Genomic DNA, 18186 nt, shown 5'->3' with positions numbered 1-18186 from the left:
GATGGCAGGAGAGATATTTTCAAGACTCCCATTAACATACCTAGCGGAGAAATCCATGAATCACCAAGGGCTACGCCAAGAAAATTGCACTTTATGGTCCTAGCTTCAATAGCCTTTAAAAAAAAGTCAAAGAGAGCTTATGTAAAGTGAGATCTGCACTAGTACCAAGTATACATAACATTTTAAGCGTAGCAAGGACAATTTGACAGCACGTTCACTGCCTTCAAGAACTCACGTACATTTTCTCTCTCCTGAGGCAACCTTTGGAGAAACAAAAAAATGGGATCTGCAGGGTTTTTTTTAATGTTGTTTCAGGCTGAAACGAGGAAAAGCAGATTCCTTAACCAATGGCAATTGTGTTGTGGCTGTGCTGGATGCTTATTAGCTAGCACCCACGAGAAGAGGCATATTGCCAAGGAAGAATCCATTCTCTTTAGCACAGAAGTGGGTGGTGAATGTAAGAACATAAGAAGAGTCCTGCTGGATCAAACCAATGGCCCATTTAGTTCAGCATCCTGTTCTCACAGTGGCCCTCCAGATGATCCTGGAACTCCAACTCCCATCAGCCACAGACAGCATGGCTAATGGCCAGAAATGATAGGACGGTAGTCCAGCAACATCTGGAAGGCCACAGGTTTGCCACCACTGCTTTAGCAGGAAAGGATTTGCTTTACCTTATGAAGCTCCAAGGCAATGGCAGCAGCCATTTTGCCTCCATAAGATTCTGAAAAGATGTAGAAAGGGATTGTCTACGAGAGAAAGCACATGAAAGTAGTTAAGGCTTCGAGCAATAAGCTTTATTCACCTGCTTCCCCTCTCCAAGCTCACAAAAAGGAAACCTTCACCTTCTTCCTCCCCCCACTACCCACCCTAAACACACCAGAAATGTTTAATTATGTCCTTACTTTCTTTAGCAACTTTAAGGGCAAAGAGGCCACAGGCTAGTCACCATATGTTGTCGAACAATAACAACTCCTGTCAGCCCCAGCCAGCATAACCAGCAGTCAGGGATGATGGGACTTGTAGACCAGCAACAATCAGAGGGCCACAGATTAGCCACTCCTGAAAAAAGTGATTTGGTCTTTCACATTTCTCTCCCACCCTGTTTCCAAAGATGTGGGCAAGGGACAACATTAAAACATCCTCCAAAAATAAACGATCTTACAAACTAAATTAATTTCCATAAGATTTTACACATTTTGGTTTTAACTTCTTAAAAACAAGAACCAAATCATTATTTTATCTGGCCTTTCCTCAAGGAGCTCAGGTCGCCTGATTCTCCATTTTATCCTCACAACGGGCCAGTGAGGTATGATGGGACCAGTCATTCTCAGCTTAAAGTTACCAAATAAGATGAGCAGGGATTTGAATTCCTCTGTCTTCTTCAAAACACCCTAACCATTACATCACACTGGTTTTAGCTAAGGAAGAGGAGAGCAGGATATGGGTCAATAGGTGTGAAGGAGCAGGAAACAAAGTCTCACTCTCTGATCCCTGTGAAAACCTACTCAGTCCTTTATATTGGCTTTGGAGACCTTTAAGCTTTTCTGGACAGCCATTAGGGCTACAAATTTTAAAAACACAAAATCAAAGTTGAGATTCTAAGGTGGGAACACTTCTCTACTTCACTGGCTGCCACCTGCAGAGTTGGGGAATCTCTGAACATAATGGCTGCATTCAGACATCACAATAAACTATGGTTTAGTGAGACAGGAATGAGCCTAGGCAAGTCTTGAGCTCACATGCTGCTCCTATTCCTCACCCTGTCCAGTGCAACCACAAAATAAGAGGTTGTCAATTGCTTTTTAAAAATTCATCATAGTTTAGCATTCTGTCTAAACACTAAATAGTGATTAATCCTATGGTTTGTTGCAACAGGCCATCTTTAAACCACGGTTAAAAGATGGCTTGCCCATTGTTAGGATTAAGTACAGTTTAGGGTTTGGAAGAACACTAAAAAGGTAAAGGTGTCCCCGTACTTATAGTGCGAGTTGTTTCCGACTCTTAGGGTGACGACTTGCGACGTTTTACTAGGCAGACCGTATGTATGGGGTGGGATTGCCAGTTCCTTCCCCGGCCTTTCTTTACCCCCCAGCGTATGCCGGGTACTCATTTTACAGACTACGGATGGATGGAAGACTGAGTGGACCTCAGAAGAACACTAAAATGTGACAAATCAAAAATGGAAGTGAAAACTTCCAAATACCACCATGAGGCCACACTTGACAAGGAAAAGAGCATGAATCTATGGTTTGTTTAAGCTTCTTCCCATCACAATAAACCATAATTTATTGCAACATTTGAATACAGCCAATAACATCATGAAACATTGACTTACCAAACATTTTGGTGGGGGGCGGAGAAAAAGGTGCCACAAACTTGACCTATAAAGTGTACACTTCACCTGAGAATGACAAATGCTGCATACTCGATTCTGGGCTTGTGTGGCAATTCAGTGGACTATTTGCAACACTAGTTCTAACAATGGCACCTCTTATCAAATATTGAAAGTTCTCTTAACTTTATCTTGTCACTTGCCTGGAATTCTGTCCTTGAGTTGAAGAATTCTCTGAGAAGTACCATCATGTCCGAAGTGACTGTGCAGAGATCTGTGGCATATGCAAGGGTGTCATTTACGTAACTGTATCCAGTGCCGACAGGGTTATCGACAAACAGCACACTCGCTGCCTGCAGCTGCACCACCAAAAGAAAGCAGAGTAAACCTTCTGACCACATCAGCAACACACAGACACAATGAGCAGTAGTGTGAACAAGAGATGCCTCGACAACAGAGCAAAGAACGACTGTGCATTCAGTAAAGAGGTTTTCACACTGCCCTTTCACTTCAGTCTCAGATGCTTGCAACAGACAGAATCAAACTCTCCAGAGTTTTGATGAGCTATACAAAGAACGTAATTTTGCTGGTTCCTAAGCAGACTGTTCCTAACAGTTTTTCACCTGCACTGTTTTAAGCTTTAGAAGTGGTGTATCAATATATGTGTGTGTAAAGAAAATAAATGCTTTATATACACTTGCTTTTGTTGCAGTTTTGAATACGAGTATAACCAGGAACAAACCTTTGGGAGTTACTAATCTTGCAAACATATACAAAAGTAACATCTAAAATGACTTTTAACACCAGCATTAACACAGAAAAATGTAGCAAGCGAGGCTTTTCCTGGAGCTGAGAGGAGTTGTGAAAAAGCTTCACCTGCTACATTTCTGCTTTCCAGGGTCCTTTAAAAGAAACAGGGCCAGTTAAATAAATAAAGTGCCAACTTTGGTTGCACATATGAGCTGCTAGATGAAAATATGCAGGAAAGATCCCAACACCCACTTATGATATGGGCAAAGCAACACAGAAACCAAGATAGAAATGTTGTAATATAGTACGACCGATTGCAACATTTAGGAATTATGATCTGGAAGAGCCACTCACCTTAAATTCCATGGAACACTCCCCCCTCCCCCAGTTAATCTCAGTTACGTGAGTAAGCATTATTAACTACTTAGACGACAAGGGGAAAAATATTCTTGTCACAAGCCATGACACATACCCAAGTTGTCCTTCTTGGTTTTAGATCGCTATCTAAAGGGCCAATCTCTTCAAAGTTTCCATATCCACAGCCTGAAGCCCCTGGGCCGCCCTATGAAACCACACAGATAGAAGGAAAGTGGGAAAAACAAATTGGAAACACTTTATAGCCTTTTCCTTCTTTGTCTCCACAAAAACCCGTTGAAGTGGGCGGTCATAGAGGTATGCAGTCTCTCCCACGGCTGAAGAGGGATTGGCTTTCCTCGGCAGTCACAGCAATATGCTAAACCAGGGATAGCCAACAGGGTGCTCTCCAGATGTCACTGGACTACATCATCCCTCACCATTGGCCATGTAGTCTGAGGCTGATGGGAGTTGGAGACCAACAACATTTGGAGGGCACCATGTTGGCTATCCCTCTGATATGCTATTCTACATGCAGAGTTACTTAACATATAGCTGCTGATCTCTCTCTCTCTCTCTCTCTCTCTGAAAAGATGCCTGCCTCTTTAACAGATACATAATAAGCATTTCAACAGGGGCAGTTTTTCACTGCAGGAGAACATGCAGTAATGGGAAAAGTGTCACCAGCCAAATTCTGTCTCCTTAAACGCACAAGAGCCCTCCCCAGGAGACAACAACCCTACCCAACATTTAAAAAGCCAAATCAAGCCAGTGGAATGTTTTCCCCCCTTCACTTATCACTGTCCTTTAGGTTTTGCTTCACCATTCCCTAACCTCGACTTGCTGCTAATCCTCCACCCCTGGTTGACCAGCTAAAACTATATACATGCATTTATAGGCCAATGTACATTTGCTTAAAAGTCCCACTATGTCCAATGGGGCTTACTCCCAAGTAAATGTGCACAGAATTGTAGCATACTGCTCTTAAGAAGGTAGTTAGGGTTACCATCATTTTGTCATGAAAAAAAAAACATTAGGCTTCGATAAGTGATAAGTAAGAGTATGCTGTTGCACCATCTCAAAAAGAGTACATGTGCTCTTAAAAGAGTACTGTTGGTAACCCTAAAGGTAGTCCCTTCTGGATCCAGAACTGGCAACCGACCAATAATGAGCACAGGCTCAAGCCCAGAACGTGTTTGTAGTGCTGAAGTACATGCGCACAGCTCCTTTGCCTCACAAATGAAAGCCTACAAGACTTAACGTGTCCTAGGTTTAGGGGTAGGGTTGCCAGGTTCATGGCCTGAGAATGATCCTGTATCTTTAGGAGAAGAGAAAGTCAGCAAAGTGCAGGTGTTCTTGCAACACTGTAATGGGAAAGACCACAAGGTGGAATTCTCCCTTCCCCCTGCACAACTTTTAAAGATACAGAAGACCTCTTGGTTGCCAGGCCCGGCCTCCAAGAGGTCTTCTGTATCTTTAAAAGTTGTGCAGGGGGAGGGAGAATTCGACCTTGTGGTTTTTGTCATTACACCGTTGCAAGAACACCAGCACTTGGCTGACTTTCTCTTCTCCTAAAGATACAGGATCAGTCTCAGGCCACGAACCTGGCAACCCTATTTAGGGGTCAGTTCTTCAAGGCCAGAAATGGCTGTAGATTCGACATTTCAGTTCTTAGAAGCACCACTGGCTCCTATGATAGACTGCTGTGAAAGGAAGATAGTGTAATCCTTCTACAAATCACAGTCCACATCCTTCCTCAACTTACTTGAAGCCACATGATAAGAGGGAGTTGTGTGAAATTCTGTGTAGGGTTGTCTGCATAGTACAGCCACCAGAACATGCTTGCGTTGCTTCTGACAGGGACGTACCCCCATGCCTGTTTTGGTTCCTTTGGTTCTTTTATATACCAACCTAAAAAGGAAAAATAGTTTATAGAAAGGTCGAGTGTGCATTTGCCATTGTAAATATGGACAGAAGCCTTTTGATTCCAATACCAGGAGCAATGTCCATCCTGTTTCCAGTTAATACACACGCACACAGCAGAGCCACCTCTTCCTTCAGCACTAATGCTTCAATCCTGCATTTGCTTTAGAAGTATCTACTGTACTTGTACAATGAGTCAACAACATTGTACAATGAGTCAACAACATCATGCAGTTCCATTCAAATACATTGAAGTAATTGCATTCTGGATCACTGCTGGGGGGAAATGGACACACCCTTGCAAAGGCTGTTTAGGCAATTTAGATAAACCACAAGGGCTTAGGTTATAGTTTCTTTGGAGGTCCAAAGGCCTACTCTTTTGTTTTGTTGTTATGCGCCTTCAAGTCGATTATGACTTATGGTGACCCTATGAATCAGCGACCTCCAGTAGCATCTGTCATGAACCACCCTGTTCAGATCTTGTAAAGTCAGGTCTGTGGCTTCCTTTATGGAATCAATCCATCTCTTGTTTGGCCTTCCTCTTTTCTACTCCCTTCTGTTTTTCCCAGCATTATTGTCTTTTCTAGTCAATCATGTCTTCTCATTATGTGTCCAAAGTATGATAACCTCAGTTTCATCATTTTAGCTTCTAGTGATAGTTCTGGTTTAAGTTGTTCTAACACACAAGTATTTGTCTTTTTTGCGGTCCATGGTATGCGCAAAGCTCTCCTCCAGCACCACATTTCAAATGAGTTGATTTTTCTCTTATCCACTTTTTTCACTGTCCAACTTTCACATCCATACATAGAGATCGGAAATACTATTAGATATGTTCAAAGTTAAATTGCAAAAAGGGTATTTGGTGTGATTTTTTATAACATACTTTGTAATAACTATGGTTCTCAACACAGGACAGCTCTCTTCTCACCCCCACCCCCACCTCAGGGGGATTTGTCTCTTAGTGTACATATCTAATACATCTGCTCATTATATTGCTAGCAATAGTAGTCTCTCAGGTATAACACTAGCAAGTTAGCTGGAGATACTGGTGCTCTTGTAGAATAACCATTTGGGATGGAGAACGGGGGGGAATTTACTCAACAAGCCATCCAGTTTATGCAGGGACTTCCACTTGGGCAATGGAGCTTCCATTCCCTCTCCCGCATGTGCCCCTCAAATCTGTTCTGGGGATTCCCCCAATCCTCCAGAGCAGATGGGGGTGGGGGCTTGGGGACAGGAAGTTCTGTAATACAAGTGCAAGTCCTTGTGCTAATGGGACAACTTCACTGGATACAACCCAAGGTAATTGCCCTTCTCCTCCCAACTCCCATAAATGGCACCACTACATTCTGTCCTCTTAACAGCCCTATGAGGGTAACATTAGGGTCAGAAGTAATGCCATCACCAACGTTGCCCAGTGAGCTTAATGGCAAAAGAAAGATACAACTGCCACAAAAGAAGGTTTATGCTGCAATAGTTTCATAACAGGCAAGAATTCAACAGGTACAGCTCTCACCCTCACTAAATCTCCCAACCAGCTAAAGATCCAGCTGTTAAAGCTGGGGTGGGAAACCTCTGGCCCTCAGCCTCATTTCATGCATCCCTCAGTGACATCCAGCTCTCTGGACGCCATCACCGCCCTCTTGCTCTCTGGATCACCCAGACTGAATTTTCCCATGGGGGTCAACAGCCCTTTGTAGGAAAAATGTTCTCTGCCCTTGTTTTAAAGGCAAAAAGACCATTTGGGTTGCCACCTTCCTTTACCCTTTGACTTTAGCCACTGATTCACACGACATGAATTTTAATTTCAAGAATAGCCAAGGAAGACACATTGTTTCATCTTAGACTAGTTTCTGTGACAGTGAGTATCAGCACTTGGGTGGGTGGTAAACTCAGCTTGATAGATAGATAGATAGATAGATAGATAGACAGATGATAGATGATAGATGATAGATGATAGATGATAGATGATAGATGATAGATGATAGATGATAGATGATAGATGATAGATGATAGATGATAGATGATAGATGATAGATGATAGATGATAGATGATAGATAGACAGATGATAGACAGATGATAGACAGATGATAGATAGACAGATGATAGACAGATGATAGACAGATGATAGACAGATGATAGACAGATGATAGACAGATGATAGATAGTTTTTATTACGACCATATGGTCAGCAAAGAAACATTATAAAACAACATATTTTAACAACATAGTTCAATAATATTGGGTACAAGTTTAGTAGATTATACATATACATATATTGTAAATAAAGATAAAATAGATAAAAGTATTATGTAAGTATATAACAAGAATTTTTTAAAATTTACTACAGGTTACAATTTGTCATTCATTATGTCTTCAAGTTAAAATCCCACTAAGCTTGGTCTGGGAGATTTTTTATAAAATTATTTCTTAATTTTTGTGCAACAAAGCTAAATTTTGCTAGTTGTATGGTTATCTTTGGTGATGTGTCGTTTAGGATATATTCTAGCCAAAATTGTTCATTTTTATGCTGGAGACCGGACAACAAAGGGGTGATTAAATGGTGCCTTAGATTCCTATATAGAGTGCAATGGAAAAGGACATGTGTGTTATTTTCCACGGCATTTTCCCCACAGGGACATAACCTATCTTTATATGGGATTTTAGAGAATCTGCTGTCCATAACAGCTGAAGGGAGAGTATTCATTCTAATCCAAGCAAAAGCTTTGCGATATTTTGGCACTTCTAAATTCATTAAATAAGACATTGGGATAAAGAACTTGGCATTATGCCTTTGATTTTTTACTAGGACTAGCTGTTGTTGAAAATCTAAGTCTTTCAAGCGCTGGCAGATATTTACTAAGGCAGCATCATGTCCCAGGGAAAGAACATATTGGGTGGAAAAACCTATTTTTAATAATTTTTCAATTACAAGATCCGCCCATGGCGACTGGAAGTTATCATTTAGGATGTCAGGAGCAAGTCCAATGGGGTCAAAGGTAAGTTTTAACCAGGTGTTAATTCTTGAAAGCCAGATCTTAGTTTCAATTAGTAATGCTCCAGCTTCCAGTCTCAATATGTTGTTTGGGATACATGAAGGAATTGCCGTAACTGACCTCAAGAAAATAGTTTGAATTGATTCAAATTCATTGAATTTCAGATTTTTATTCGTTTGAGAACCAAAGGTCAGCTGAGGTATTACTTTGGAGTTAAAAATTTTTGTAGCTGGTAAGAAAGCTTGTCCACCTTTGGAAAAGAAGAACGCCAACAAAGTTTTCATCGTTCTTCACGCATTTAAAATCACAAGTTTATTGTGGAACTGGCAGCTACCTGACGCTTGGAATACGTATCCCAAGTATTTAAATGAATTTACTTGTTCTATTTTATGGCCTTGTATCTGCCAGCAATAGTTTATCTTTTTACAAGTAAAGGCAGTAATTTTGGATTTCTCATAATTTATTGTTAACAGCTCGCTAGAACAATAATCTACCAGGCTATTTAGAAGGCGTTTTAGACCGACAGAGGTTCGAGAAAGTAGAGCTACATCATCTGCATATAATAGAATGTTCCTTGATTTCTTGGCTAGAATAGGAGAATGAGCAGGGACAGATGCTAGCTGTTGTACTATGTCATTGATGTAAATATTAAATAGAACAGGAGCAAGTACACAGCCCTGTTTGACGCCTTTAGATGTTGGGACTGGCTTAGATAAATGGCCCTTTGCACTACATCTTATTTTTAGTGATGTATTACTATAGAGACCCTGGATTAAAGCCAGGAGGCGTCTATCCATGTCGAGGTAGTTTAGTTTCGACCAGAGACAGGGGCGAGATATGGAATCGAATGCAGCTTTTAGATCTATAAAAGCTGCATAAAGGATTCCATTTTTTCTAGCTGCATATTTGTCAATTAAGTGATGCAATACCAAAATATGGTCAAAAATTGATCGTTTGGTACGAAATCCTGCTTGTTCTATAGCTAATATCTTATTTTGTTCGAGCCATTCAATTAATTTTATATGGAGATGAGCTGCATACAGTTTGCTGATTATGTTTATCAGACTGATCGGTCTATAGTTAGCCGGGTCATTAGCAGGTCCTTTTTTTATAAATGGGAACAATTGTAGCAAGTCCCCAATCTTGATACCAAACATTTCATCAACATTGCTGACAGAAGAGTGGGGTGGCAAAAGCAGCCTGTGGCTCCTTCTGTAAACCCTTGAAAAGGACTATGATATGTTATCCACAAACCTTCAGTGAAGGGAGATGTGGCCTTCACCCCAGAGCTGTGTACTTAACCATCTCATGTCGATTTTATCTCCTTGCAGTATTACTCACAGGCATTAAAAAGAGTGCTTTATCTACATCCCAGGAAGCTGAATCCTGAACACTGAGATAAGACCCACCAATTTCAGTTGAACATACACACCCATGACATCCCATGACACAGACTACCAGATGGCAACGACCCTAATATCCATCTCTTTAAGTCTATGGATTAAGCTTCATTTCTGTCTTCTGAAAACATAAGAGATGCAAGTAAGAGGATGTGATTATGGCCTAGCAGAAATGAGGTGCTGGAATGGGGAGGTGATCAAATGGGGCTTTATTACTTCAGACTGCACCCTGGGCATACCAGTTTTGAATGTTCCTCCTGATAAGCTCCCTGGAAGAAGATATCTAACACTTCAGAGAGAAATGTTCTAGTTTAGTTCTTTCTCTGCTATGCTAATTTTCTACTTGCAGGGACTAAAGACAAACAGACAGGGGAGCATTCAATAATGCAGTTTCCCGCCTGCAATCAGAAGAGTTAGGTCAATTCTGCCACCATGTTCTGATGAATGGCTTGACCCAGTCCCACTCCTACAAATCCTTATCTGGAATTAAGTTTCATGGAACACAAAGTGGGCCTTATTTTGTAAACAAACACTGTGACTAGATAAGGCCATACAGACTTCCTGCTTCTTTAGCAGCCATGGACAAATGGAAACTTCAGCAGGCACAGTGATTCTCACTCCTGTACAATAAGCTGCCAAAATCTCCTCTTCTGCAAAATTGTGAAAGGTTGTACCCCTAACCAATTTTGCATCTTGTCACTCTAGCCTTGACTGTTTGCAAGACTATTATGACTCCTATGTGAAATTACTGGCAACTTCCTGTTGGCATCCTATGACACAGGCTACCAGATGACAACAATCCTGATATCCATCTCTTTAAGTCCTTCTGCTCCACTCTTCCCCGATCCTGCAGCCCAGCCTGCTTGATGCAGCAGGTAGGCAGGAGGGAGCTGTCCCATCAATAGAACAGGTCAGGAGGAGAGGCCACTACCACATCATGTGGGCTGCTATGGAGCTGTTTAAGCAAACAGGAAAGATCTCCAGCCTGGCAATACTAGTCACGACCGACAGCTTGATAAACATGGGTGTAGAAATCAGCTCCTATGCAAGAGTCTTTGTCTGCTGTGTAGGTTTCCAGGAAAATCTCTATTTATTGCATTCCACCAATAGGACTCCAGGAATTTATGCCACAGCAGTCCTGCAAGCTGATGCATCTGCTCTGGATGAGCGCTGTTTCCCTGCCCATCTGTAGGTGTAAAGCTATAGTTATGAATGGGCTACTCCCAGAAAGTAGTGCCACCTTTCCCTCCCCTGGCTGTTAAGAACTCCTTTGGCAGAAATTCTACAGGGACTGGGAATTGCTGCATCTCTATAGTGGGAAGCTACTCCCCTGTTGAATTTCTGCATGCTACGCAGCTAATTGTTAAAACCCATCAGGAAAAAGAAGAGGAGGAAACCCTATTCCCAGAGTGTAAAAGATGTGCACTGTGCATGATTCTATGCATTTTTAGTCAGAAGTTAATTCCTCCTATGGGATTTACTCCTATGAAGAATGCACGAGATTGAAGCTTTGCAGACATTAAGACCACGTGCTGAAAACACACCGAACTTTCACACAATTATTGTTTATTAACAGATTCATATACTGCTTTTTAGGGCTGTTGCTCTCTCAAGGACCGTAGCTCAGTTTTAGAGCATCCGCTTTATGTGCAGAAGGCCCAGGTTCAATTTCCAGCATCTGCAAGCAGGGCTGGGAAAGACTCCTGGTTAAATCCCTGGACAGTCACTCTCAGTCAAGGTGGACAATACCTAGCTAGATGGACCAATGGTCTGACTCAGTCTAAGGCAGCTTCCTACGTTCCTGTCAGGTATCAGATCTCCCAATAATAATTAATTATAAAGCATGAAAATATAAGAACATCAAGTTAAAAACCTCATTACATCCCATTAAAAATGAGCAGCAGCAATTAATATAACAATGGAAATAAATAAAAGCAGTCAATAAACAGCAATTAATTAAAAGCAGCCCAATAAAAATGACAAAGCTGGGCAATGCCTGTGGAGCAGGGGAGAGTGTCACAATCACGGGGCCACCACCAAAAAAGCCTTGCCCTTGGCACCGGTCACCCTAATATTTCTTATTGATGGGACATAGATATAGTCAATGGTCAGGAATGATGGGAGAAATAGGCCAACAAGATATGGAGGGCCACAGATTCCCCATCCCTGCTAATGTACTGCAGCCGGGTACATCAGAAGCATGTGAATAGTAGGGATACTCAATGGGCTGCCCTGCAGATGTTGCTGGACTCCACCTCCCATAATCCTTGAGCATTGGCCATGCTGCCTAGTGCTGATAGGAGTTGGAGTCCAAAAATACCTGGAAGGACCCACATTAGCTACCCCTGGTTTATAGGAAGAGACAGAGTTAGGGCGGAAAGGCTATGCAAAGAAGGGCATTGCCCCTGCACTTTTAATAGCGGCCCTGCACAAGGGAATTTTAGCAGGTTTCAGTTCCTCTTTGCCCTGGATGTGATGAGCTTGGACCTACTAAAATCCCACTTCTTCTGTGCAGCTATTACAGGTACAGGAGCCCCATCCTCCCTTTGCAGCTGTTCCTCCAGAGACAATGGCAAAGATCAGAAGAACAATGAACCAACTAGTTCATACACTGATCTGAGCCAACAGTCACATGATTCTGTATAGGAGAATCCTTGTTGTGACCTAGAGAGTTGCAGGGATCAGCACAGGAATCATCAGAGAGCTCATGTGCATTGAAAGTAATCGAGGACACCAGATACTCAGAAGAGCTTTTCTCTAAAAGCAGACTAGTAGTGCAATCCTATGCATGTATATTCAGAAGTGCACCCCATTGAGCTTAGTGGGATTACTCCCAGGTAACAGCATATAGAACTGCAGCCTAAAAAGGTGACCCAGAAGCAAGTTTGGTAATATATCAGCTAGTCCTACACACACAGATTTATATTTAAGTATACATTTACATTTCAGCCTCATTGGAATGTGAATGAGGCAGTTAACTCTCCTAAGAAAGTTTTTTTAAAAAAACCTTCACAGACACATTTGGAAAGGAAAACATCCATTAAGACTCACCAAAACTCAAAGTCACCAGCGAGAACAGCACAATCGGATGGTGTCGTTTCAGCAGCATCTCTGCAACAACCCAGCAATTTCCTGGGCTGAAATCATATGACTCCTTCTCCTCGTCAGCTGCTTCTGAGAGAAGGAAGTGCTGCCTTTTTCAAGGGAACCGGCAACCGTCGGCCTGCCCAGGGGCTCCCTCTTCCTGCCTTAGCCTAGGAAGTGCAGTCAATATTTTCCCAGCCAGGCCCTGAAAGCTTTGCCTATAATCACTTTGGATGAGATAAAGATGTTGACACAGTCAACCGGATGTGACAGTTTTTAGGAGGAACAACACGGTGTCAAAAATGCAGGTGCTGATTACATTGGCAGTAATTTCGGTATGCAGATGTGAGAGTGTTCCACAGTAATATTCATTGCGTCTCTTACATGCAGTGCTGAAATACCAGATTCCTGTGTGGTTGGCAGATGGAGCTGATTTGCCTAATTTGTTTTGCTCACTTGTTCTCTGTTTTGATTGTCAACACAGAACGAAATATTTGGATCTGAAACAGTTGAAGCCATTGATTGATGATTGATTTTGTTTATTTCAGTCATAGACCAGCGTGAAGTTGAAGTCATTGGTGGCCAGCCTATTTAACAGGAGTGGCACAAGTCTGAAGTGAGACAAGGGGCACTTTAGTGCAAGCCTTGAAGTGTGTTTTGGCCTCCCAGCACACACACTATCTTGCCACACTTGTTTGTGGCAGGATGCTAAAAAAGAATTTGAGGAGCACATTGCTAAGAACATAAAAACCAACAACAAAAAATTCTATAAATACATTCAAAGCAGGAGACCATCTAGGGAGACGATTGGACCCTTGGATGATAAGGGAGTCAAAGGTGTACTAAAGAACGATAAGGAGATTGCAGAGAAGCTAAATGAATTCTTTCTATCTGTCTTCACAGTGGAAGATATAGGGCAGATCCGTGAACCTGAACTAACATTTGCAGGAAGGGATTCTGAGGAAGTGAGACAAATAGTGGTAACGAGAGAGGAAGTTCTAAGCTTAATGGACAATATAAAAACTGACAAATCACCGGGCCCGGATGGCATCCACCCGAGAGTTCTCAAAGAACTCAAATGTGAAATTGCTGATCTGCTAACTAAAATATGTAACTTGTCCCTTGGGTCCTCCTCCGTGCCTGAGGACTGGAAAGTGGCAAATGTAACGCCAATATTCAAAAAGGGTTCCAGAGGGGATCCCAGAAATTACAGGCCAGTTAGCTTAACTTCTGTCCCTGGAAAACTGGTAGAAAGTATTATTAAAGCTAGATTAACTAAGCACATAGAAGAACAAGCCTTGCTGAAGCAGAGCCAGCATGGCTTCTCAGTAACCTATTAGAATTCTTTGAGAGTGTCAACAAGCATATAGATAGAGGTGATCCAGTGGACATAGTGTACTTAGACTTTCAAAAAGCGTTTGACAAGGTACCTCACCAAAGGCTTCTGAGGAAGCTTAGCAGTCATGGAATAAGAGGAGAGGTCCTCTTGTGGATAAGGGATTGGTTAAGAAGCAGAAAGCAGAGAGTAGGAATAAACGGACAGTTCTCCCAATGGAGGGCTGTAGAAAGTGGAGTCCCTCAAGGATCGGTATTGGGACCTGTACTTTTCAACTTGTTCATTAATGACCTAGAATTAGGAGTGAGCAGTGAAGTGGCCAAGTTTGCTGATGACACTAAATTGTTCAGGGTTGTTAAAACAAAAAGGGATTGCAAAGAGCTCCAAAAAGACCTCTCCAAACTGAGTGAATGGGCAGAAAAATGGCAAATGCAATTCAATATAAACAAGTGTAAAATTATGCATATTGGAGCAAAAAATCTTAATTTCACATATATGCTCATGGGGTCTGAACTGGCGGTGACCGACCAGGAGAGAGACCTCGGGGTTGTAGTGGACAGCACGATGAAAATGTTGACCCAGTGTGCGGCAGCTGTGAAATAGGCAAATTCCATGCTAGCGATAATTAGGAAAGGTATTGAAAATAAAACAGCCGATATCATAATGCCGTTGTATAAATCTATGGTGCGGCCGCATTTGGAATACTGTGTACAGTTCTGGTCGCCTCATCTCAAAAAGGATATTATAGAGTTGGAAAAGGTTCAGAAGAGGGCAACCAGAATGATCAAGGGGATGGAGCGACTCCCTTACGAGGAAAGGTTGCAGCATTTGGGGCTTTTTAGTTTAGAGAAAAGGCGGGTCAGAGGAGACATGATAGAAGTGTATAAAATTATGCATGGCATTGAGAAAGTGGATAGAGAAAAGTTCTTCTCCCTCTCTCATAATACTAGAACTCATGGACATTCAAAGAAGCTGAATGTTGGAAGATTCAGGACAGACAAAAGGAAGTACTTCTTTACTCAGCGCATAGTTAAACTATGGAATTTGCTCCCACAAGATGCAGTAATGGCCACCAGCTTGGATGGCTTTAAAAGAAGATTAGACAAATTCATGGAGGACAGGGCTATCAATGGCTACTAGCTGTGATGGCTGTGCTCTGCCACCCTAGTCAGAGGCAGCATGCTTCTGAAAACCAGTTGCTGGAAGCCTCAGGAGGGGAGAGTGTTCTTGCACTCGGGTCCTGCTTGCGGGCTTCCCCCAGGCACCTGGTTGGCCACTGTGAGAACAGGATGCTGGACTAGATGGGCCACTGGCCTGATCCAGCAGGCTCTTCTTATGTTCTTATGTTCTTAATACAACCCCTGCTTCCATCACCACTTCTCTAAACAAAAGCCTCTGATACACAGGCACCTCCAAGACTGCACACACTGTATCTAGCCAAGACCAAGGGAACAATCGGTGCCAAAGGGACACAACAGCAGACAGGCCTCACTGCAGAAGCACAGCAAGGTCCCACAAACAGACAGAACATGAACCAGGGCAAAGTGACCACAAATAGAGTGAAAGGAAAAGAGTGCCAGCAGTGCATCCATGCTGCTGGATTTCCCACTAATCACAGTCTTCCAAGAAGACAACACCCCTGGCAGCAGCCCAGGATGAGCGTCAAGCCACAGGCAGCAACATCCTAGGGCAGGATTGGGGAACATGTGGCCTTCCAGCCAGACATTGTTGGACTACAACTCCCATCAGCCCAGACCATTGGCCATGCTAGCTGGCCCTGATGGGAGTCCAACAGCATCTGGAGGGTCACAAATTCCCCACTCCCTTCCTAAGGCATGGTCTGAAGGCACATGATGCAGCAGTCTCCCTGCTAAAGCTAAGCAGGTCTGATTCCGGTCAGTGCCTGGATGGGAGGCCATTTGGGATAGAACTCCATGTATGCTGCTTTCAGTTCCATATTGGAAGACAGTTCAAAATAAATCAGACTGGGTTGCAGGCAGTCACCAACCCCCTGCATTGTTCCAACAGCTCCCAACTGTGACCAATGCAAGGCAGGGGTATAGGGGCTGATGCCCTTACAAATGCCTAATGCTCCAGTGGTAAAGAGTACTGCTTCTGGAACAGAGAGAGACAATTTCCATCTCACCCCAACACATTGCAGGCTATATTGTTAAGCTGTCCCAGCTTCCCTAAGGAATCCAGGGGTAACATCACCATGTGAAGTTTCCTTTGAATAACAGAGAGCACTGGAGACTTATAATGTCCTTGCAATATCTTTCAAGGTATCTTTACAAACGTAAGAACTTTAAGAATCAGATCCTACGCAAAGCTAAGGAGCACCACCTTGCTAATCTTTCATCCCAAAGGGCTTCACCCTCATGCAGCTCATAACACTCACCTATTCTGGTAAAATTGTAGTTGGGCTGTGCCACTCCAGACTGCTAGTGGTGGCTCATACAATTAATTTTTTTGTCATACCGCTTCTCCACAAATCCCTGCATATATAAAGCTGAGTGTCAGGAAGGAGGATTGTTGGCCAGCTTTTTCCCGACATACTAGTTTTCTATTTGCAGGGGATTTTTATTTTAAAACAGAAGAGTGTTCAGTCAAGTGAGTCCCCAACTGAAGCCTGAAGTGGTACAGCCCCCCCCCCAAGATTCAGCTGCTGGTGTCAGACTGTTTTTAAAAGACACTTAAGTAAGGCCAGAAACAAAAAATGACAACCTGAGACACAGCAATCATCCCAGAAAATTCAAATGGGCAATTAATTCAGAAAAAAGCAAGTGCTGTATGAGAAAAGAAGATCTGTATCTCTGCCTAAGATTAAAGAGGTTTGTTTGCACATATTTTAGGTGCCACAAACTCTCATGTTTTCTAAACATGTTGCAGATAGTCTAAACAAGTCTCTAGCTGTCTCTCATGTTTACTTTTTATTTGCACGTCTTTGTGATATGGTGAGCTAGCATGCTTTTTGGGTAGACAGCATGCCAGCCTTGGCAATATGAGCAGCCCTAAGTTTAAATCCATTAATTCTTAAATTGCCAACTTTTAACCTGCCCCTGTGCCTTTAACAGCAGCTTGCTCTGTGCAGACAGTAGATATCCCAGCTGTTGATTTCTCTATGTCAAGGTGTTGTTAAACACACAGAAGCGGGCCAGTTTTTTTTCCTTGTCAGCTGGCAACCTGAGGAATTGTCATATCAGCCACCCTGATAGAATCAAGCGAGTCTGGTTTAGAATCCAAGTTCTGCAGATTTTTCCTACTTTCTGCACACACAAAACCAGCATATCAAGGAGAAGGCTCACCACTACTACTTTAAAACTATAAATCCTTTGTAGTTCTAATAAGCAATTTGCTTAAGCTCCAGCTGTAAAATTTTGTGGCGTATATAAGAAAAATGGAGTGGGGATTGCAAAGCATAGAGCACTTTCTTGGAGGAGAAGGGATGGGGGCAGAGATCTGGGGCAAGCAGGGCAGGAAGTGGTGGGGTTGGTAGTTTATTCTCTTTTGTTTTGTTGTTTTGCCCTTCCAATGGGAGGGAATTAACTTGCACCACTTCTAAGGAGCTTTTTGGAGGAGTGCCAGGGAAACAAGTAGCCGTAGTGTCCTGCAGAGCCACAACCTTGTGAGCCGCCTTGAGGGCCTTTTGGCCAAACGGCGGCATAGAAATAGAATTAATAAATAAAATATAAATCCTCTTACAGAACTGAGAATCTAGTCAAGCCTTTCTGAGGTGAAGCAAAGGTGATCACTCATAAAAGTCTCCCTCCCCTTCTGAACTGAAGCTACACAAGTGCCCCAACTGAACAGGCTGCACTTACTTTGCAAAATTGTTGCCATGAGACTTGGGATAAAAACCAAAACTATTTAAAAGCAAGTTTATTCCAATAGGATGTGTATCGCATTCTTACAGTCCAAGACCTGCAACACTGCTTCTCTGTCCTGAACAAACACACACACAAATGTGCAATCCAGTTGCTACATCCCATTTCTGGAGGAACCTGGAG

At 42.6% G+C, this 18186-nt stretch overlaps 1 protein-coding gene across 1 annotated transcript in view; it reads right to left on the bottom strand.

The window, feature by feature from the left end:
* Positions 1-18186, bottom strand: part of SCPEP1 (serine carboxypeptidase 1) — a 34419-nt gene that overhangs the window by 14024 nt on the left and 2209 nt on the right. The window contains exons 2-7 of the mRNA XM_061615336.1: positions 12811-13070; positions 5205-5350; positions 3558-3647; positions 2539-2694; positions 675-749; positions 41-113 (exon numbers count right to left, since the gene is read on the bottom strand). Coding sequence (XP_061471320.1) covers positions 41-113; positions 675-749; positions 2539-2694; positions 3558-3647; positions 5205-5350; positions 12811-12868 — 598 coding nt within the window. The 5' untranslated portion in view covers positions 12869-13070. The remainder of the gene's footprint in view (positions 1-40; positions 114-674; positions 750-2538; positions 2695-3557; positions 3648-5204; positions 5351-12810; positions 13071-18186) is intronic.

Source organism: Rhineura floridana, chromosome 3, assembly GCF_030035675.1.
Source record: "Rhineura floridana isolate rRhiFlo1 chromosome 3, rRhiFlo1.hap2, whole genome shotgun sequence".
Lineage (NCBI taxonomy): Eukaryota > Metazoa > Chordata > Lepidosauria > Squamata > Rhineuridae > Rhineura > Rhineura floridana.
Note: the sequence above shows the minus strand (reverse complement) of the source record. Positions and strands in the feature narration are given on the sequence as shown.